General features: G+C 40.6%; 1 protein-coding gene across 1 annotated transcript in view; it reads right to left on the reverse strand.

Annotated features, from left to right (window-relative positions):
- The window catches only part of CPQ (carboxypeptidase Q), a gene marked incomplete at its 5' end in the record, with an annotated part of 363,554 nt that overhangs the window by 59,486 nt on the left and 281,425 nt on the right, over positions 1-22,643 (reverse strand). Inside the window, 1 exon segment of the mRNA NM_001243691.1 lies at positions 12,688-12,889. Within this exon segment, the coding sequence (NP_001230620.1) occupies positions 12,688-12,889 (202 nt within the window).

Genomic DNA, 22,643 nt, shown 5'->3' on the forward strand with positions numbered 1-22,643 from the left:
GATTTTAAAGTTCAGTTAAGGGTGTGACCCACAACTATAACCTGAACACATATCTGGGTCTGCACCAATACAAAGTGAAAAATTAAAACAACTGAAGCTAACATGCCCCATGACTACAATTATCGTAGTTAACTGGCTATCTCAGATAAAATCTGTCAGGAACAATGAGTGTGGAATCACTGATTCCTCTACTTGTGCTTTGCACTACACTTCTTTTTTCTTTAATAATAATAATAATTATTTTTTGCTATGCCTGCAGTATGAAGAAGCTCCAGGCCAGGGATAGAACCTATGCCACAGCAGTAACCAGAGCCACAGAAGAGACCGTGCTGGATTCTCAACACAGTGAGCCTCCGAGGAACTCTACTTTGCACTACACTTCTGAATAAAGATATTGAAATGATGTATATGAGTATTGTCATTCTTTAAATAGGACTTCTAATTAAGTATTTCTGCAAAAAATTGTGGATTTTGTAAAGATGTGTCCAGCAAACATTTTCACTTAGGTTTAAACCTACAACTAGATGGTTTTGGGTATTGGTGAAGGCCATGGCCATCTGTACCTAGGATTCTGTTCTCTCAATTGCCAGGAGACTATTTCAGCCATTACAACCAAAAAAAGAAGGAAAGAGAGAGAGAATAGAAGACAGAGAAGGAAGAGAGGGAGGGGGAGAAGGAAAAGGAGAAGAAAGGGAGAGAGGGGCAGAGGGAGGGAGTGAGAAAGAAAGGAAAGAATACTGAAGACATACTTCATAACTTGTCCTATTATAAGCGACAGCTCACTCAGATCACAAAAGATCCATAGCTAATAGATTTCACAGAGCTCAACCATATTTGATTTAAGCATTATGAACTGGAAGGACAATTAAGATAGAAAATGTCATATTGTAAAAGAATGTTTAGTTACCATGAATTATGCAATCTCACACTTATAAAAAACGAGATAATAGGGAGACTTAATTCGCTGTGTTAGAAATCCCCATGAGGGGCATGTACGAGAATATTAGGTTAAGTAGTCATTTTTGAACTTGAATACTGAGGAAAGGAAGGATCTTTTGCCAATGAAATTACCCAAATTAAGGAGTCTATTGTATACAATTGAGATATAAATAATTTCTATAGTAAGAAGTCCTTACTCAATCCAAACTCAATTTTACCAGAGTCTCTTGAATTGCGATGTTTTTTCCTGTTGTTTCCATAATCCTATGCTTATCAATTAATCTAATAGGCATATTTTTCATAGTGCTCTTATACGAAATTGATGCGCTATCACAACACTCAAAGACTTGACTCAAAGAAGGTTCGAGGAGTAGATTGAGTATGTCCAATTATAGTCAGACTTCGCTATTGCTAATTGAGAATTCCAGCAACCACTGCCAATCATCACGCAACGTTTTATGGGACTGCTCTATGTCTTCCAACTGGATGGTTTAACTGGGTAAAATGTTAAGGGGCAAAACATCCCCCAAAGTGCAATTTAGCAAGAAGTTGCTAAAAGACATGCAGACCAACCCATGAGTTGTGCGGATCTATGAACCTGGGTTTTGCCTGGGGTCTTTCAAAGGAGGATGATGTGGGGAAGAGGGAAGCCTTCTCAGGGGCTGGGATTGAGCCCCATCACATCTCACTCCTGTTCAGAACTTTCAAGTTTCTGCCTGTCTCAAATCCTCAGAATGGCATTCCGGTTCCAAATGAGATCCTAAAGAACGTTTTCAATTTTAGCTCTGTTTCCTATAATTAAACTAAACTTTGGCCAAACCAGACTACTCATCATTTCAGGAACCTCTTGCACTTTCTTATCATATAGTTTTGGGTATCCGCATCTTTTCATGTGGAATGAATTCCCTCTCCACTCAACAAAATTCTATTCTTTCTTGAAAAATCAGGTGGAATACCACTTCTCTGGGGATGCCCCATGAATTTAATTCTGAACTCCTGCTGCACTTTGTTCTTTCTGTGTCTCAACCCTCCATTAACTCCTCGAACTTAGAGAAGGCACCTTATGCATCACATTGGAATAAACCAAGCTGATGTGTTAATTCTGGCTTTTCCATTGAATAGCTTGGCAACTTTGGACAAAGGAAACTCCCTAAGTCCAGATTATCTCATCTGAATATTTGTTTCAGACTAATAATGTATGCTTTAAAGGGCTCTTAAAAAATTATATGAGGTAATGCATATAGAGCAGCTAAAGCAATACTTGACACACGATAGACACTCAACACATTAAATTCATTCTTTTTGTCCAAATGTCACATGGCATTTACTAGATATTTCTTTTTATTTTCCCCCTTTTTGACTGAACCTGCAGCATATGGAAGTTGCCAGGCCAAGGATCGAATTCAAGCTGCAGCTTTGACCTACACCACAGCTGGGACAGTGCTGGATCTTTAACCCACTGTGCTGGGCTGGGGATTGAACTGACAATGCTGTGAGAAAAACCAGATCATTCACCCACTGTGTCAGTGGGAACCCTGACTAGATATTTTTTGAATGAATGAATGAAATTGTGACATTGTCTTAGTCAGATCTATAAGCAAGAACAGGCAATGTACATCTCGAGGATCCAATTATGACACTCCAAGGTAATTGTTTTAATAAGTCTCATAATTATTCCTATTTCTAACCTCTCTCTCACTTTTTAAAGAAAAATTATAAATAAACATTTAAATAGCTCAGAAATCAGTAGTTTCAGGTTTTAAGACGACAATATGAAAGATGGAAATGATATCACATTCAGGGTAATGTGCATGACAGGTGAAAAGAAATTTGCACACCTCTAGTGGAATATATATCTTAAGGACGAAAATAGGATGTACAACAAACAAACTGTTTTCAATAATCATGCTGTTGTTGATTGTGGGGTATTGTTATTCTGCGACTATTGTGTGTGTTGTGGGATAAAGCAAATCAGTGGTTATGTTGCTGCGCTAAGAAGCAGGATTTCTGGCAAAGGAAAAAGGAGACACAGACATATTATCAGTAAGGTAAAGTACAACTTTGTGGTCCTGGACTTGAAATGAGAATATATAATTCGCAACATCTTTTTTCTTTACAGAAAAAGAAATTCTAGTTCTAAATTAAGACTAAGAAGACTTAGAAACAATAACCAACCTAGTAGCAACAAGCTTACTTAGTGTTCAGACTGTAGCCTCTAAATACCATGACCTAGTAGAGAAACTGGAGCTCTTTGGAGAAAGAACTGATTCCATCCAGAGCAGGAAATATACAAGATAGCCTGGAACATCATCGCATCAGAAAGCTAGGACACTATCATTGGCTGCAAGGACATGTCAAAAGGACTCAGGAATCAGTTTAAAGAGGTTCACCTTGGCCGAAAATAGGACAATTTGAGCATCAATAAGCATAATGACTACATCCGAATGAAGCACATCTATATTTTGAAATTCATTAGTAAGAAATGATAGTAAAAATTAACCCAATTAGTTATACTTGGAGGATATGAGGGAATCAATGGTTAATTTTAAAAATAGGAAACATTCTTCTCTACTTTTCTTACGTAAAAGTACCTCAGGGGAACTAGATAGCCAATAGTAGGGGTGGGCGCTGGGGAGTTGTTTTTTATAGAATTATTTCAGCTAATAATCAAAGTTGCCATTTGGCCACTCTCAATGAAGTAGCAGATCGAGGCAATAATCTTCAATGACTGCTAACATCATAAAAAGAGAGAAAACTATAGAGTTTCCTTGTGGTGCAACAAGTTAAGGATCTGGTGTTGTCACTGCAGGGGCTAGGGTTGCTGCTGGGGTGTGGGTTCAATTCCTGGCCCAGAAACTTCCACATGCTGCGGGTGAGGCCAAAAAAGACAGAAAGAGAAAGAACGAGAGAGAGAGGGAGGGAGAGGGAGAGATAAACTAGATATTACTCATAGTGGAAATAAACAGCAATACCGAAGTATTCTTGCCCAAAGAAAGTAAACCATACTAAACCACCCTCCCCCCAAAAAAAACCCCAAACCAAAAAACAAACCCAAACTTCAAGTAGATCCAGTCCTAGATTATAGGAATCTATTTATAGGAAATAGAAGCAAGAGCTTGAACATGATTCCATGAGAAGGGAATTACCTATATCCAGACTGCAGGAAATCCCATGGAACAAGTTACTTGGTTTCTAGAACAAACAAGAGGCAAGAAAGAAGAAAGATGAAGGTGGAGCCTATGGATTAAAAGAGGCTTGGGAACACCAACCACATCAACCAGTTTCACTGTTTGAACCTTACTGGAAATCTGCTTTAAACAAGAAAACTAAGGAGGAAAACACAGCTTGGAGGAAATTGGAAACATTTGGGAACTGGCCATATATTGGATAAGATATTAAGAGATTACTGTAAAATATTTTAGGAGGAATAATACATATGACTGTAACACTCTTATTCCTCCTAATACATTTTTAAATAAGGGCTATAGTCACAGGTGAGGGAGCACCCCCTCCTTTTAGCCACACCTGCAGTGTGTGGAAGTTGCAGGGCCAGGGATCGAACCCATGCCACAGCCGCTACCTGAGCTGCTGCAGTGACAATGCTGGATTTTTAACCTGCTGCACCACAAGAGAACTCCTGAGAATGCCCTTTTCATATTCCCAGTACGGTGAGATCTACTCACCACACAGTATCCATTCCTCAAACATCCCTGGCACAGTTTTATTTTTTTTTTCCCACTATAAAGGAGGCATCTTTTAATTAGGGACAGCAGGGGACATAGAACTATTCGTCTGGTGGCTGGAAAACACATGCAACCTGGGTCCAGAGGCTGAATCTTCAATTTACTTCCCATTCCTATTTGTGTCCTGATCTTCTCCTCTCTTGGTAAATTTTAGAAGCAAGAAAGGCCTATGGAAATGGAGAAGTGAAAAGTTTTAATTCAGTTCTGCTTCATGCCATATAAGGTATCGGAAAGAAGCGAGATGGAAAATTCATGAAATTCTGAGTAATCTGCATTCTTGGCGTTTCACTATGGAGTCTGACCGATTATAAAAAGACAAAAGAAATTAACATGTGATGTGAAAAACAGGATGTAAGAAAAGAGGAGGACAGCTCAAAGGAGCAAAGTCCTTACTAAAGTAACCCCACCTTACGGTTGCTATGGCAGCTTACACCTTACAGTGTACACACCTCTCTCATATCCCCCTTCTCTTCTATAAACCTAGACCCTACTGATTCAGCATCTGATTCAGGACATTTTGTCAAGGGCCAGGCACTTCTTCTCAGGTATTGGGAATTATGAAGAATTCACAATAAGTTACGATTCTAAAGGGGTAAGTGCCATGAGGAGAGGTGAACAGTGGGTTATAGGAACATACTCCCGGTTTCCTCACCCAGACTTCTGGGGATCAAAGACAGCTTGTGAGAGGAGCTCAAGGCACTGAATCATGGATGAACAGGAACTAGCTGGTGAAGAAGACAGAGCAGGGCAGGTCCAATGGCAAGGAAGCTGAGAGCACGGGGTGCACGGGACTTCAATGAATGAGACGTGTATGATGAGAGATGGACAGAAAGCCATGGGGCAGCCATGAGAGAGGAGGCTGCACACCAGCCCAGGGTGGAACCGAATGGCCTCGAATTCCGTGCTAGGCAAAGTTGTGATCCTCTGAAGACAACAGGGAGACACTGGAGGAGTCTAAGCAAGGAGGAGAGGTGATGAGATGCGCCACTACTCTTAGCTGCTGACCAATGGAAATCCTCACCGCCTTCCCACCTTCCCGAAGAATTCCAGTTTTTCTCACACATCAGGAGGCTACATTTTCAGTGGAGCCCGGGCCCCACCCTAGGCTCAGGAAGTAAAGTTTGATCAGTATAAGCCAATCTTGGTCATTTCATTCTATTGCCACAGACGTGTCACAATTTTGGCTGACGAAACTGAGAAACAGTCCGCTTTGGAGCTTCTGGATGAGTCTGCCTCACTCTTCAAAAGGACCATCCACTAGGGACATTCTCTGCTACACCACTGCACAGTGTATGAGAATTTGTCACCTAGAACAACCGAAGCCATGTAGGGATTATGAGGGGACAAGCTTGAAGACAAAAATCAACTTGATGAGGATGGGAAGGTGAAAGATGCACAGAAGCAAGGTTCTTGATGTGGTTGACGATGAAATTAAGCATCCTGTAAACACCAACCTCAGAGTTGTTTTTTAAGTTCATTCATTCATTCATTCATTTTTATGGCTGCACCTACGGCATATGAAAGTTCCAGGGCCAGGGATTGAATCTGAGCTGCAGCTGCGACCGAGGCTGCAGCTGTGGCAAATCTGGATTTCTTAACCCGCTGTGTCAGGCTGGGGATTGAACCCGTGCCTCCACAGTGACCCGAGACACTGCAGTCAGATTCTTAACCCACTGTGCAACAGCAGGAACTCCCAGAGTTCTTCTTTTTTTAATTTTTAAAAATTTTAAGTTTTCCCATTATAGTTGATTTATTGTGTTCTGTCAAATTTCTACTGTACAGCAAAGTGACCTAGTCACACACACACACACACACACACACACACACACACACACTCTTTTTCTCACACTATCCTCCATCATGCTCCATCACAAGCGACTAGGTAGAGTTTCCAGGGCTATAAAGCAGAATCTCATGGCTTCTCCATTCCAATGAAACAGTTTGCATCTATTAACCCCGGATTTCCAGTCCATCCCCCTCCCAGAGTTCCTTTTAAAGTGAATTTAAAAATTTGTTCACTCCATTCTAAGTTGGGGCTTCTGTGTTATTTTTGCAGTCCAAAGCATCCCAATTAATAGACTGATTTTCAATTTAAAGAGTTCACGTTGGAAGCAGTGAGCCAGTTAGATGGAAGGGAACTAAGAATGCAGTTGAGTTGTTAATAGACGGCTGCTACAGTGAGTACTGATGAGACAGGTCTGTGGGGTTGAGAGAAGGGAATGGGTTTTAAAGATAGGAGGAATCTGGAGTCAACAGGACTTGGAGAGCGTTTGGCTATACATCCGGGAATGAATGTGCAGTTCCGGAAGGTGGTGCCGGTCAATGAGATAGGGGACAGAGGGGGAGGGGAATGCATGTGAAGTTTAGTGCACATGAGATAACTAAGTGTCACTCTCCAGACTATAGAGACTGGGAGAGTATGGATCTTATCTTTCTTCTCATCTCCTTCTTTCCCAAGTGCCACACAGCAGGTGAATAGTAAGAATGCTCCATGGTAAATGCGTGAGGCTGAAAAAGATGACATCATTTGCCTAAGATGGCACATGCAATTCAAAATTGTAAAGCCAGAAAAAAACAAACAAACCAAAAAAACCCCCAACAACATAGAATGGATAAACAACAGGGCCCTACTGTATAGCACAGGGAACGATATTCAACATCCTTTGATAAACCTTAGTGGAAAAGAATATGAAAAAGAATGTGTATATATATTTGTATAACTGAATCACTTTGCTGTACAGCAGAAATTAACACATTGTAAATCAAATCAAATACATTTAATAAAAACACGAGACAGAACTGTGACGCCAGAACATATGCTTGAATTCTTCCCACCACATTGTCTACCACTTGCAAGATCATCAGCAAAAGATTGTCGCTCAGATTCCAAAGTAGAAGAAGCTCTTACTGGAAGATACGGCATCAGGGTGGGCTCACTCCCTCAGGACACATTAAGAGAGTGATTTTTTTCATTAATGTATATTTTACAGAAGAGTTCCTAAGGAATAGTGCTCAAGGATAATGCATTTAAGGAGAGCTGAGAACCACGAATTATATCTTATTACTGACATCTTCAGAATGCAATAGACTCCACTTCTTCTAAGTTGGAACTTCTAATTGGAGAATCAGATACAAATTTGAGATCGAAAGCTTTTCTTCTATCTGAGTTAGTTAAGAGACTACATTAAATCCCTCTTGGAGGAGACCACTCTGAGTCACACTCTTACATTATCTTTGAAAGAGTCAGGGAATAACTGTTTACGATTTTATGTATGAGAATCATTAAAGTCTTTACTTCTTTAAGATAAACAATTCTCATTGCTCTAGCCTGCTTAATTTATGTCTTTCTTCCAATATTTTTTCTACCTTTATGTCTTTTTTTCTCAGCATCCTTTATTTTCTCCACACTCTTAAGCTGAGGGACCCAAAGCTTGTCATGAAAACAATTACATCTATGTTTTTGTTTTTTCTTTTGTCAGATTTACAAGAATTTCAATGTTTCCCAACATTAAACTAAGAGCTACAGAGGAAGCAAAGATGTAGAAAACACTGACCTTGACCTCAAAGGATTGATCACTGAGTATTGGGAACAGGATGCACATAAACCCCTAGGAATCCAGGAACAATGTTAGTGTGTACTTCAAATGCCAGAAGTGTTTTAGAAATTCGGAAAGGCATAGAGCACTAGAGGCTGTTGAAGAAGGATTCGTGGACATTGATGAATGTGGCATGAGCTTTAAAGGGCATCTAGGATTTGGAGGGAAAAATAGGATGGAGTATGGAAGGAGATAGAAGTGGGAGGAGGCTGCCATAGAAAGATGTCTGGGACAGAGAGTTTTGTGGAAATTATATCTAAGATGTTACTTTTTAACTCCCCCCTCAAAGCCTTATATTTATATGGATAGTTATCCTGCCCATCCTGGACACCACCCATCCTCTCTCCTCTCCAAAGGTGATCCTCTCACAAAGGGATCTATTTGGCTTCTACAATGAATGAAAATTATGTTCAATTTTAATTCTAACTGTGCTCTTAATTCGAATTTTGATTTTGAGTTTACATGACACATTAAAAGAAACTGGGGACCAACCATTCAGACAACAGAGATTTAATAGGCCAAAAAATATGGTAGTGGCTCAATAAATATGTATTAATTCAATGGAAGAAAGGAAAAAAAGAGGAAGAAGGAAAGAAGAATGAAGTTTGGAAATACTATTTCTCCTTAATTTTTCCAAAAGCTAGGTGAGAAGATATTTACATAATAACAATTACTATTTGGAATACTCTCTTTAGGTTTAACTCACTGTCATTTGCCATATCTTCAAGAATTCAGAGTACACAACTAATATAGTTTTATTTTCTTTTACAGATTAACTATGGTTCTTTAAGAACTTTAGTTTCTGAAATTCTCAATGGGTAACAAGAGTTGTAACATAAACAATTCCATTATTTCTTGCAGGAAGAGCCCACACTTGAAATATCAGAAGGTAGCTCAATAATAATAAGAGGGGAAAAGAGCAATAGTTTGGCTCCATCTTAAACTATTCTGAAGGAAATAAAAAAGAATTCCGGGAAACATTAGTTGCAGTCGAAATGAGCTACCAAGTTTATATAAACCTTCCTGATCTACAGAGATAGAGAGGGGAGTGGAACAAAGAATGTGAGAAGAAATAAGTAGTTATTTACAATAACAAACTCCTTTCCCCAGGGGTAAATTATTCTGGAGCAGGAATGAACTGAAATCCTTTGCATAAGCAAGAGCTGAGTAAGATAAACATTTCAGACACTGCCATAGATCTGGAGGACCGTCTCCGCATTCCAGACGCCCCTGTGCTGTTGGAGATTGTGGGAAAAGGGCCACCAGCCTTGAAACCAAAGTGGCCTGTTCTCAGGGTGACTTGTGCACTTCAGAGCGGCACAGACCCAGGCAAGTCATTTAGCCCATCTGAGTCCATTTTTCCATCTGCAGAATAACTGCATCCACCTCTTAGGATGGTTGTATGGATAAAAAAGACAGTGTCTGCAAAAAGCCTGATCAGGTGTCTGAAAAATCTCAGGAGCTCAGTAAATTATAAGTTGCCTTAATTCTTTTTTGTCTTTTTTTTTTTTTTTTCCTTAGGACTGCACCCGTAGCACAAGGAGGTTTCCAGGCTAGGGGTCGAATTGGAGCTGTAGTTGCTGGCCTACACCACAGCCACAGCAACGCAGGATCCGAGCTGAATCTGCCACCTACACTAGAGCTCATGGCAATGCTGAATCCTTATCCCACTGAGCAATGCCAGGGATCGAACCTGCATCCTCATGGATGCTAGTCAGATTCGTTTCTGCTGAGCCACAACAGGAACTCCAAATCACCTTAATTCTTAAGCAACCATAATGGGCTCAAATTCCCCACTGCACCGTGGCAAGAGAGAAAGGCCTTCTTATCTTTGTGAAGACCATCAAATCAACTTAATTCCAGAGAGAAACATTCTTTGTGTGTGTGTTTTTAATTTAAAAAAAATTTTTAAATGATTTTTATTTTTTCCATTATAGCTGTTTTATAGTGTCCTGTCAATTTTCTACAGCAAAGTGACCCAGTCACACATACACACATACATTCTTTTTCTCACCTTATCCTCCATCGTGCTCCATCATAAGTGACTAGATAGAGTTCCCAGTGCCATTCTTATGGACTGTCTACACAGAGGGGCAAAAAGCTAGAGCTGATTCTCAACTATCCAGTGCAGGAACAGCAGAAAGTGCCTGGGAGGAGGGCTCACGCCTTGTGTTCTACTTCTGTCTTTGGTTTCAGCTTCTCACCTCCCCTTTATCCACCCCCAGGCTTCACTCGAATTCACCCACAATCTGTCAGTCTTTTCCTCTCTTCTACCATCCAGCTAACTTCCTTAGCTTTTCTGAAATTTTAAGAGGATTCATATTGAAAAATTTAAGGGTCAGGAAAAAAAATCTAAAATTCCAACAAAATCATTCCATACAACTTCAAGGGCACATGCCCTCCCCTAAGACCTTGATCATGATTTAAAAGGACATAACATGTGGAGAGGCTCAATTCTGTCCAGATGACCCACAGCACTGAAAACACAAGTGCTGTTTTAAGATATATCAAAATAAAGTTAAAATATACACAAACCATTGGAGAGAATTTGGGTCCCTGTCTTAAGAAAAACTTCTATTTTTAGTTATGAAAGATTATTACAAACCTTAACATCTAAAATATGCTTTAAATCTCAAGAATGAGTTCCTAAAAAATCTTAAATCCAGGCAGTTTGCTATTGGTGAAATCTATTTTGCAGACAAAAAAAAAAAAAAAAAAAAAAATTGGCGTTGGGTGGATCTAGAGAGACACTTTTTTTTAAAGCTGTGAAATGTTTTGTAGTCATAGAAATGGTTCTGGAAACTGTAATTTTAAAAGTATTCAAAAGCTGAACTTCCCGTTTGCATAATATAAATACAGAATAATTTGCAAATGGACTCTTTTTTGATTGTGGATATAATATTTTTTTTTGCTTTTTAGGGCTGTACCCGTGGCATGCGGAGGTTCCCAGGCTAGGGGTCAAATTGGAGCTATAGCTGCTGGCCTACACCACAGCCACAGCAACACAGAATCCGCGCCTTGTCTGCGACCTACACCACAGCTCATGGCAATGCTGGACCCTTAACCCACTGAGTGAGGCCAGGGACCAAACCTACAACCTCATGGTTTCTAGTCGGATTCATTTCTGCTGGGCCATGATGGGAACTCCTGGTTATGGATATAATGTTGTGGGAAGAGTTTCAGGTCATGGAGGCCTAATACCATCCATGATGACACTTTCCCACGGCCAGTCCAGGGCAGATTAGTGAAGTAGCATGCTTGTCTTCTTTACGATGATTCCCCACTTTGTTGTATAGCAGAAATTACCACAACACTGTAAATCAGCTAAACTTCAAGAAAACTTAAAAAAAAAAAAGACTATTCCTTAGTCCTGTAACCACCCCAAGCCTACTACTCCTCTTATATAATTTCATCCCTGCTCAGGACTTGTCTTAAAATTATCAATCAAATTATCAATCAGAGCTCCTGCTGTGGCGCAGTGCATTAAGAATCTGAATGCAGGGGATTGGGTAGGTGTGGAGGCGAGAGTTTGATTCCTGGCCTGGCACATTGGGTTAAAGAATATGGCATTGCCGAAGCTGTGGTGTACCGGTCACATTTATGGCTTGGATTCAATCCCTGGCCCAGGAACTTCCATATGCTTGGGTGCAGACATTACAATATATATAATATGTGTGTGTGTGTACGTATATATATATGAATCACTGATTAGGGTAAATTGGTTTATACCCAACCTCTTACAGTAGTCTTTATATTAGAAAAAAAAATGAAAAAAATGATTAGCAAGAAGTACTGGCTTCCAAGAATAAATCTCTAATTTAAAAATTTCAGATGGTTTTGAATAGGGAATTATCTGAGTAGATTCTTAGCACAGGACAAAAACTAGAAGGACAATTGTAGTAATAATTCCTTTCCACTCTATTTCTTAAATTTTGGTCAGGAGATCACTTTGCTACAATCACCAAAGATACCTGTTTTGTTTGTTTGTTTGTTTAAAAAAAGAACCCAAATGATTTCTAAGCCCAATCTCAGAATCACGAAATGAGAATCTCTTGGAGTGAGGATCTTAATACAGATGTGTAAACTAATGCAAAGGAGTATTATTGTCTCAACATTGGAAATCATCAGATTATTCTTTGTAGGCAAAAGCATGTTTCCATGTGTTAACTGCCCTACCAGTATCCACTGTAGCATGTTAGAATGGAATTTTTTTTTTGGTCATGCCCATGGCATGTGAAAGTTTCCAGGCCAGGGATCAAACCTGCACCTGTACAGCAGTGACCCAAGCCGCTGGAGTGACGCTGTCAGATCCTTAACCCACTGTGCCACAAAAGAACTCCTAATTTAGAAATTTGATTTTAAATCAGTAGCCGTATATAAGGAACCCCAACTTCATCTTTTGCTCTTACCAGGCACTCCAGCTTGGATCCAGAAGTTAATGTCTGTCCCTTCTCCAGCCTCAAAGACCTGTGTGATGTTGATGGGCCGTAGCAGGTTCATGATCTCCTCCATGATGGCCCTGGCCTTTTCACTGCCCGTGAACTGCAGCCCAGAGGGTAAGAAGGTTCCCAGGTCAGACTCCATCACGAGGCTGTAGTTGGAAATATTTGCCTAAACAAAAGAGTGGGGTGTTCAGTTCATATCTGTTGCTTCTTTCCTTTCTCTCTGGGAGTTATCAAAACAATAATCAACGCCTCTAGCTCCTCACCAGTTGCTTCCAAAACACATGTTACTCTGCTCAACTTAGAGCCTGGTCTGCCCATTACCTAATGGTTCTGAGATGCCAAGTTACTCATCCTGGGATGTGGCAAATTTGAGTTGACTTGGAAATTTTAAAAAATTTGCATGAAAGGAAACATAAAGCCCCACATTAAAACTACTCAGTTATTGCTTCTAGCAATAATACTCATTCCACCAGTTTTCTTAAGAGCCGATCTTGTACCAGACGAAATTCCCATTGTATGGTGGGGATCTTCAGATAGCATTGGCCATATTCAGGAAAAAAAAAAAAAAAAGGTATGCCCTGTGGACCTCTTTCTTTGCACCTCTGTCCTGTAAGTAGATTTCTATCTTATTTTAATTATGAATTCTGCAAAGGCTTAAAGGCATCAAACTGACAGGTTTGTCTTGGGTTTCTGATTCTGTTGTTGTTCCATCTGTTGAATCCCTGGGGAGGGAGGTAATAGAACAACACATGAAATGCTGTTCTCTCCGGGGTACAACTGTATCGTTCTAAATCCGGGCAACTCTGCCAGGCGGCTGGTGTGTAAACTTTTTCCAAATAAAGTCTGGTAAGAAAGCACACAGTGATTTCATGTAGCCAATATTGTCACAGCAAGAGTTTAGAATACAAGAGGCTCTCACCAGGCTGCGCAGCTAAATTGCCACACAGCCCTCAGACTTGGAAGCTTAAGGTCTTTCAAACTGGCCTGGCCATCTATTTCCCAGGAGCCATTCACTTCTTCAGGACTGACCAAATACTATCTTCATGAAGTTATTCCAAAGCTGTCGTCCTCATTATTCACCTAGTAAAAAAATCAATAATAACATTTTTACAGTGCTTTCAGAGAGCTTTCATATTTGCAGTCTCCTTTGATCTACTTCCATAACCCATAAAGTAGACAGAGCAGTTTTATGGTTGACGCTCTTTTACAGAAAAGGAACTGAAGATCAGAAAGGTCAAGTGATTTGCTCAAAGTCACACAGTTGGCAAATGGTAGAGCTGGGTTTGAAATCCTTTGCTTTCTAAAACTCCACACTGTCATCGCTAGCATGGGATGGTGGGGTAAGTAATGCTTATTCTGAATTAGAATGATTTTTCACTCACGACAATTTGAGGGTTGCATAAATATTTTTTCCTCTCTAAAACAGATATGTTTCTACAATGATTTCCAAACCACTGCCATGAAAGCGTACTGTTGTTACAAGGGCACAAACAGCAGTGGGTTCTAAAGGACGGTGTTGTCAACACTTACAGGACTGAACTTGGTGACTTCGGGTACCATTTTGTTGTTGTTGATGATGATGATGAGAAAGGTAACAAAACAGAAACCTATTCATATCTCCACTCTCACTCCTAAAAAATTTCTGTCTTTGTGGTGATTTCCAGAGAAAGGGCTAAGGTATTTATGACAAAAAGTACCACTTTGGCTTTCAGCTGCATGACTATAGCATCATTCGAGTAAAGGATATACAAAATAGCTGCATCAATGTCTTACACTCAGGTCTGGTTTAGCTAGCACACGGAGGTTAGGTCAGCAAGTTGACATGAATTTGGCAGTCTTAACCCTGTCCACTTATGCTCCCCGCTGCTCCCCAGCCCACATTCTCTCCCGTCCCTGTAAAAGTGGGAAAGGAAATAACACAATATAGTTGCAAATAAAAAGAGAGCTGGGTAAGGTATGTGAGGGGGTCCATATTTGTGGCAAAAGCCATCCTTCCAACAAGAAAATCAGGCAATGTGCTCCTAACTGTGTACTATTTAGTTAAAAGTGGAACTGGGCAGCCCTGTGGCCATTAGCCTGGTGAGATGGATAGAGCCCTGCACCCGCTCTATTCCTGACTCAGCAAGGGCCATGCCGGCCAGGGAGTGACTGGCCTCTCCTTCTGTCCCCAGATCATGTCACCTTGGCCTTTGGCGTCTCCATCTGTAGGCTGGGACAAATGCTCTCTTCCAGGCCTGAACAATGAGCCTGCGCATATGGAGCTTTCAAAGAAGAGACCTTTGTAGACCAAAGTGAAAGGGGTTGCATGAGTTGAACTTGTCAAGGCTCCTAACAAAATTAAGGGCTTCTTGACCCTCTTCAACTGCAGAGAAACTGATGTTCTGGGGGGCAGGGGGCTCCCCAGTTTGTGAACGGTGTTGTGCAATGCCATGATGTTGACAGGAACACTGAGAATAATGTGAATGCGGGAATTTGGGGCAGTGCCGATACTAAGTGGCAACCTGTTTAGCAGATGATAACAAGTTTGGGCTCTGGGGTTGATCTGAGTGTGATCGTCAGATTAACTTATCACGGGCTCTGTGACTTCGGGCAGTCTGTGTAGCCTCTCAATTTTTCCCTCCATGAAATGGGGAGAATAATGGCACCCAGTTCACAGAGTCGGAAGAAAGAGGGCACTGTAGAGCCTGGCACTTAATTAGCACTTGATCAATGGTGGCTGTTACTGATCTGACCACTAAAGATAAGGATCTCTCAGATTTTCAGATAATCTCCATATAAACCATTCTGTTAGCTGCTTATAATGCTGACAGGTAGCATTTTTTACTGTGCTTCCTACATGCCAGAGCCTGTGTGAAATGCTTTACAGCTGATCTCATGCAATGCTCATTCTATAAGTGCTCTTGTATCTCTCACTTCACAGATGAGGCAACTGAGGTTTTGTCAGGCTAATTAACTTCCCCAAGGTAACCTAGCTGGTAAGTGGTGTAGCCAGAATTCAAACCCAGAGGTCTGCCTCCCCACGTCTGTGCTCTCAACCCCTCCACTGCCCTGTCTACTGAAGCTTATTCCCAACTGTCAGGCCACAAATCCTCACTTTGAATTCAAGAACTACAAAGGCTGTAGTGAAACTAATGTCCAGTGTTTAAATTTTCTTTGCATGATCACAATATAGGGTCTGCTTGCATAGAATTTATTATCCCTGCTAATTAAGTAATTTGATTAAGCAAAGAGAAGAACAAGAACAAAAACAAAAACAAAAGCAAGAACAAAACTCTTGCTCCATCACTTCCTTCCAAGTAAGAATAAAAAGCCTAAAATAATAAAACATCTTTTCAACCGAATTGGACAGGATGTGTAGATGTCAGTAAACCAGAATTCTGGCAGAGGTAAAGACATGTGTGATTTCTATTCATGTAGAATTTTATTAGCTGCTGCTAACCTGATGGCAGCATTCTTTTGTTTTCTATTTATATATAAACATCTCCATATGTTTTCAATAAAGAACTAAGAAAACAAACCACCCACCGTCCATGACACTGCTTTTTCTCCTCATTTATGGAGTCATTGTCTAATCGTTAGCACATGGCCAAAGAGCTGGGAAAACAAAATATGTCTGCACAAAGAAATCAGAATGAATGAGCTGGGTCACTGGGCTCTTAGATCCACTGCTTCTCAGGAATGTGTTGTCACAAACATCCGTGTTACTTGCTCTGCCATGATTCTTTGGGGACACACTCAGTGTAGATTTCAAAAGCTGATTATAGCTGGTGACAGCGAAGCAGAGCCATGCTGGTTTCACTCAAGCCTCTTGAGCATACATAACAAGATATCCGTTCTCCTGTTTACAGGGTGGAGGAAGAAACCTTCTTCTAGAGACTGAATGCATTATTGGTGAGGCAGCTAGCACCGATCGAGACAGACAGGAAAATGAGGAGGCTGAGAAGCTCAGTGATGAGCTCAGATATCATCTGCAAACTCCCACTCTGCTCTCTTAATAAAGAGAAACATCTCTTTATTAGGATCCATGGAAACTGTCATTCATTGCCAGGTAATGGACCTAATGCAATGTAGAGAAATGCTCCTGGCTAACCTCCTAGGTTGGGATCAGTGGATTAGTTAATATCCGCTCAGAGTTGAGGATTCCCAGGACTTTGTTTTGCGCTGGAGCCACATCCTATCACACTTCTTCTTCTTCTTCTTTTTTTTTTTTTAAAGGGTCAGCTAACTCTGCCAAAGAGCAATTTGGTAACCATTAGCATTCTTTGGGTGCAACGCAAGACGAAAAAGAAGAACAGTGTTTAAAATACATATTGCATGTTTTCAAATGCTTACTTCCTAATATAAACACGAGGATGATGTTTGTGTTTTTGCATTTATAAAATTCCAGATTCATAAAATTATAAAAATTCCTTCTTCAGAAACCTAGACCCAAATCCAACATCTCCCCTCCTACCACATTTGGCTTCCTTTTTGTTTTAGAGTTTTTATTTTCTCATAACCTAGGTAACCTGTCTTTGGTTTGGACCTAAAGTGACATTGTAATCCCAAAATCAAATGAAAAGAAAAAGAGACTCTTAATTATTTGAGTTAATCGTGTAGCCTCCTCAGTTCCATCTCCAAAGAAGTAAAAACTCCACCCTGAAAGGGGTAATTAGTCGCAGTACCACTTTCCTGCTCTGGTAAATGTTACTATTTTACAAATGATGGTGGTAAAGTTCACAAAAGGAAATCATTCCATGAGACCATGTGCTGAGTTGCCAGAATCATCTTCTCTAGCGCTGCCATTGTGGCTGGAATTCCCTGGAGCTGGAGGTGAGTGCCTCACAGGGCTTTAGCTCTGTATTTACCCATGGTGATTGGATGATAGGCAAAGAGGTTTCTCCTCGCTGTGCAAAATCAAGAATAATTTTACTTTCTGGTCAGGTCTACCCTGGGATTCAGACTTTTATTTCTGACTCTCTAGCATTCAGTCTTGAACAGCCTTGGGGACCCAGGGAGAGCTAGGAAAGCGACGATGACAGGGTGGAGGGCCATAAGTTATTTTTATTTGACAGCTAAACTGGCTGCAGCTCTGGGGAATGGGCAGTCTTGGGTTAGCTACATGAGTACTAAAATTACAGACACCTATTGTGGTTTGGCCACCATGCTGCCTGGAGACGGGGACAGAATAACTGGCTTCCAGAGGTCCCTTTCCAGCGCTATCATTCTATGAGTGTGCACAGTAGGTTTCTCTTGCCAGACAAGCCTGTGTTTTCAGGCAATTCAATTTTCTCAGTGCCTTCCGAAGCACTCTAGATCTCAGTGAATTCTCCTCTTGAGCTGGTTAAGGCCCATAGATGGCCCTTAATCTTATGGAAAACACATAATCCCTCTATAAATGTCACTATGGTAACGAGAGCGAGTTGGAAGGCTGAAAAGATGGCATAAAAACATAAGAAATAAGAACTTTATTTGTATTCTATAGGAGATATTAACAGTATTCACATTTCTTTTAGGACTAAAAACAACTCAATATCCAGGGTATTTGGTAGACAGACTTAAAAAAAGGGCTTACATGGCAACTTGCTGTCAATCTCAGCTTTTAATTTTATTCCTGCATGTTGAAGCAACATAAATCAAGAGTTAGAATCTGTGGGACTCAAAGTCTCCACAATTAAAATTTGATTCCCTTAACATCATACATTGGCCAAGTGTTTCCTATTACAAGCTTCATATACATTTCAATGAGCAGTTGTAGAAGAAAAATCTCCAACGCAGCTGGCTTTGTCAAAGCAGCTGTCTCTGCCTTTCTCATTCTCCATCCCCCCTCAACCCCTCTTCCCCAAAAGGCATCTCCCTGTCAGTCTCCCCGCTGTACCCACCACACTGCCATCAAAATGTAAGAAACTGCCTAAGCAAGGAACTCTTCCTTTGTTTGACCTTTCTTCTTTGACACTGTTACACGCTTAATAAACACAAAGACATATTTCTTGTTTTGGATGGTGGTGTCTTACCAGCCACGACCGTGCTTTCTGGTTGACTTCTAATCAATCCCCTTCTTTTGGCTAGGATGCCTACAGCAGCTTCTTTAAATCCCTTTCTAAGGTTATAACTGACAACGAGTTCCTCCTCTTATAAGGTGACAGGTTATTTCTTTTAAAAATATAGTGCTTATGTTCTTATCCTGCAAAAACAGGCTACTTTATAATCTGGAGCTGAAATAGTCACTCAATCCCAGGCCATATCACATTAAAACACAAGTAATCGTCAATTCTCCTTTCTCTGTAGTCAGTAGACAAGCACGTACAGCATTTTGGGATTATGATAATATCCTCATTGCTTTATTTGATCAAGCAATCTTGACTAATATTAGTTAAGATGCTAAATACAGTTTTAGAAGTCGTTTTATTTTCTTAAACATGACTTCCTTTCTCTCAGAATCACAATAGTGTGTCTGAAACCTCATGAAAAACAATAGTAACCAAATATGAGCTTTAAGGCTCTTGTTTTACTCAAGCCTTCATTCCTTATCTCTTCCCTCGCCTTCTGTGCCTAACAAGCCACACCCCTGTCTAATATGCTGCACTGCTGCACGTTCTTCAGTTTGTGTCTTTTTTTTTTTCTTTAAGGGTTGCACCCGTGGCATATGGAAGTTCCCAGGCTAGGGGTCAAATAGGAGCTGCAGCTGCCGGCCACAGCCACAGCCACAGCAATGACAGATCTGAGCCATGTCTGCAACCCACACCACAGCTCATGGCAATGCCAGATCTTCAACCCATTGGGCAAGGCCAGGGATCGAACCTGCATCCTCATGGATACTAGTCCGGTTTGTCATCACTGAGCCACAACAGGAACTCCCTTCAATTTGTTTCTTATACTTACCTTGCTCCCGAAATACTTCAGAGCTTCCTATAAGAACAGATGCTAATAGTATCTTGTAAAAGTGTGTAAACTCTCCAGAACCAAATCGGTGTGGCTCTCTGTCATATCTCTAGCTTACACAACAGAGTTTGGCACATCATGGATGCTCAAGAAGCATTTGAGGAGAAAGAAAGTCACAACTGGAAAAAATCTGATGTGATACCCAACAGCAACTTGAGGCTATAACTTAGCTCTAGCTCCTGCTGCAAAAGTCAGAGGGAAGACTGATGTACTATGAAGCTCTTGCTGCCCAGGAGAAGAAAGGATACCACCAGCTCCTAGAAAAAAGCAACAATTTTCCCAGCATTCAGTTCTCCGAGGAATTACTACATGGGTCTTTCTATGAGGAACACTGAACAGAAAATAATGGACAGTCTTCAATAACAGTTTTACTAAAGGGGCAGAATCCCCTTTCCTAATACTGCCTCCTAAATATTGATCCTTAATTAAAGCTAAAAGCAAAATATTAAGTCATATTTCAGTGAAGGTGTTTCTTTAGGGAGCAAATTATATTTGTTTAACAGCTGTTGAGACAGAAACCAAATAAGGTTACCATACATCCTTGTTTGCCCTGGGTAGTCCCAATTTACACCCTTTTGTCTTGGTATGATTATTAATATGCCTTCTTTCTTTTGCAAAAGCTTCTTGGTTTTAGTAACAGACCATATTGCTAACCTACCTATGAATTGGTGTAAAAAGATGACTAAGATAGGACTGGTTCCTTATGAGAGGGCAGAATTAAACAACAAAGGAAATAACTGACTGTTATATTAAATACAATGACTTTTATGAAAGAGATGAGTTCAAAGAAGGGGGGGGGCAATACTGGAAAAATCTGGAGAGAGATTGAGGGAGGAGGCTGATGTTCAGCTTGAGTGAAGCCCCTTGGAAGTTCCCCAATGAGAACAGAGATCTTGTTAGTTCATGAGTATATCCCCAGGGCCTGGCCAAGAGGCATTTTATAATACATGCCAAATGAATAAATGAATGAATGATACTATTTTACGCATCCAAATAATGTTGTCCAGATATGTAGCTTTCTAAGAAAGAACCAGAGCTTAGGTGATCTCTAAAAGAATTAACGTAGACATGTTCTATAGAATATCCTGCTCTCAAATATCAATCGCTCCTCCTAGAGTTTTTGTACAAGTTAGCAAAAAATTTGAGACTGAGATCACTAGTGAGCATTAAATTGCGAATTTAATGCAGCTGAATTTGACACTCCCTTACTCCTGCAAATGCTTTTTTTTTTTCCCCTTGGCTTCTGGTACCTCGAACTCTTTGTTCTCCTTAAGCATCACCAGATATCCCTTCTCATTTTCTTTGTTTTCTCATCCTTCTGACCTTCAGATATTGGGGTGATCAAAAATAGTCTAAATCATTCTTCTTTTCTCTGTCCACAGTCTATTGGTGGTGTCATGCAGCCTTATGGTTTTAAACGAAACTGTATTGTGATGAATTCCAATTCAGATTCCCTGTCTCTCTCAAGTCCAGATTCAGAACCAACAGCTCCTCAGCATCTCCATTTAAAGGTCTAATCGTATATTAGTTTCCTAATGCTGCTGTAACAAATCACCACACATTTAGTGGCTTGAAACAACATACATTTATTCTCTTATGGGTCTGGATGTCAAAGTCTGCAATGGGTCTTATAGGGCTAAAAATCAATGTGTTGACATGGCTGGTTCCTTCTGGAGGCTCAAAGGGAGAATCCATTTGCTTGCCATATCCTGCTTCAGAAGCTTCCTCCATTCCTTGGCTCATGGCTCCTCATCTTATTGCCTTTTCTCCTCCTGCTTCTATCATCACATTATCTTCTTCTGCCTTTGCCCCTTTTGCTTCCCTCTTTTAAGAAGGATCCAACTAAGTTAACAGCAAATCCATTCTTCTAGTTGCTGAGTCTAAAATTTTGACCGCCACAAATTCTTGACATCTCTTTCGCTTTTACACCCCAAATGCAATCTATCAGCAAATCCCATTGGCTCTATTTTCAGAATCAACCTACTGTCCAACTACTTCTCACCAGCTCCACTATTCTCAGCCAGTCCAAGCCACTATCATCCCTAGAGTATTGTAATAGCTTCTCATCTGTTTCACCCTTTGCCATTCTTCAACGTATTCTCTACACAAAGTAATACTGTTGAAAAAAAATCATATTGAAATGATGCTACTCCTCTTCTGTAACTTTGCACATGGCTTCCATCTCAGGATAACAGCCAAAACCCTTATATTCGCCCGTAAGGCCCTAATAGAGATAGAGCCTGACCTTCCATAAATTCTCTGACTTCATCTCCTATTAACCTCCACTTCACTTTCACTGTTCAACCAGCTTCAGTTCCTCCATAATGCTGGGGTTCTGAGGCTTTTGCATTTGCTGCTTCCTCTGACTGTTACCTTCTTCCCCTCGCTATTTCTCACTTCCTTATGGGTTCTGCTGAAATCTCCTCTTCCTAGGGAAGTCTTCTTGACCACTTTATATAAAAGACCTTCCCTAGCACTCCTGATAACTCTCCCTAATCCCCTTATTCTGCTTGCTTTTTCTCCTTTGTATCAACAACATACATTTATCTTTATTGCCTGTTTCTCCCTAGAATAGTGTTGGTGTTTAATGGCAAGGACTTCTCTCTTGTGTTTACTACAGGTGATCGATTATGTAATGGCTATAAATCCCTCCTTTCCCTGGATACATGCCCTTTCCAATGTGAATTTGCCAATCCTTTCATCAAGAGGCACAATCTCTTTTCCCCGCTCTCTGAATGCGCGCCTTTCTTGAACTAATAGACTCGGCAAAAGGGGCCACTTGTGACTTCAGAGTGTGGGTCAAAGGAAGCCGTACAGCTGCCCCTCTGACTTTTTGCCACCCTAAGACTGATACGTAAAGAAGCCTGGGTTAGTTGAGGTATCAGATGAAGAGAGTCGTCCAGATGACAACCAGTCCCATATGCTGACCTTCCATACATTGGCCATCCTTGACTATCCAGCCTAGCCAAGCTGTCAGATGACTACTCATCGGACACTCA

This window comes from Sus scrofa, chromosome 4 (assembly GCF_054392235.1).
Source record: "Sus scrofa isolate SSC_HxYL_T2T_F1_AM1 chromosome 4, Sscrofa_HxYL_maternal_Yorkshire_Landrace_v2.0, whole genome shotgun sequence".
Lineage (NCBI taxonomy): Eukaryota > Metazoa > Chordata > Mammalia > Artiodactyla > Suidae > Sus > Sus scrofa.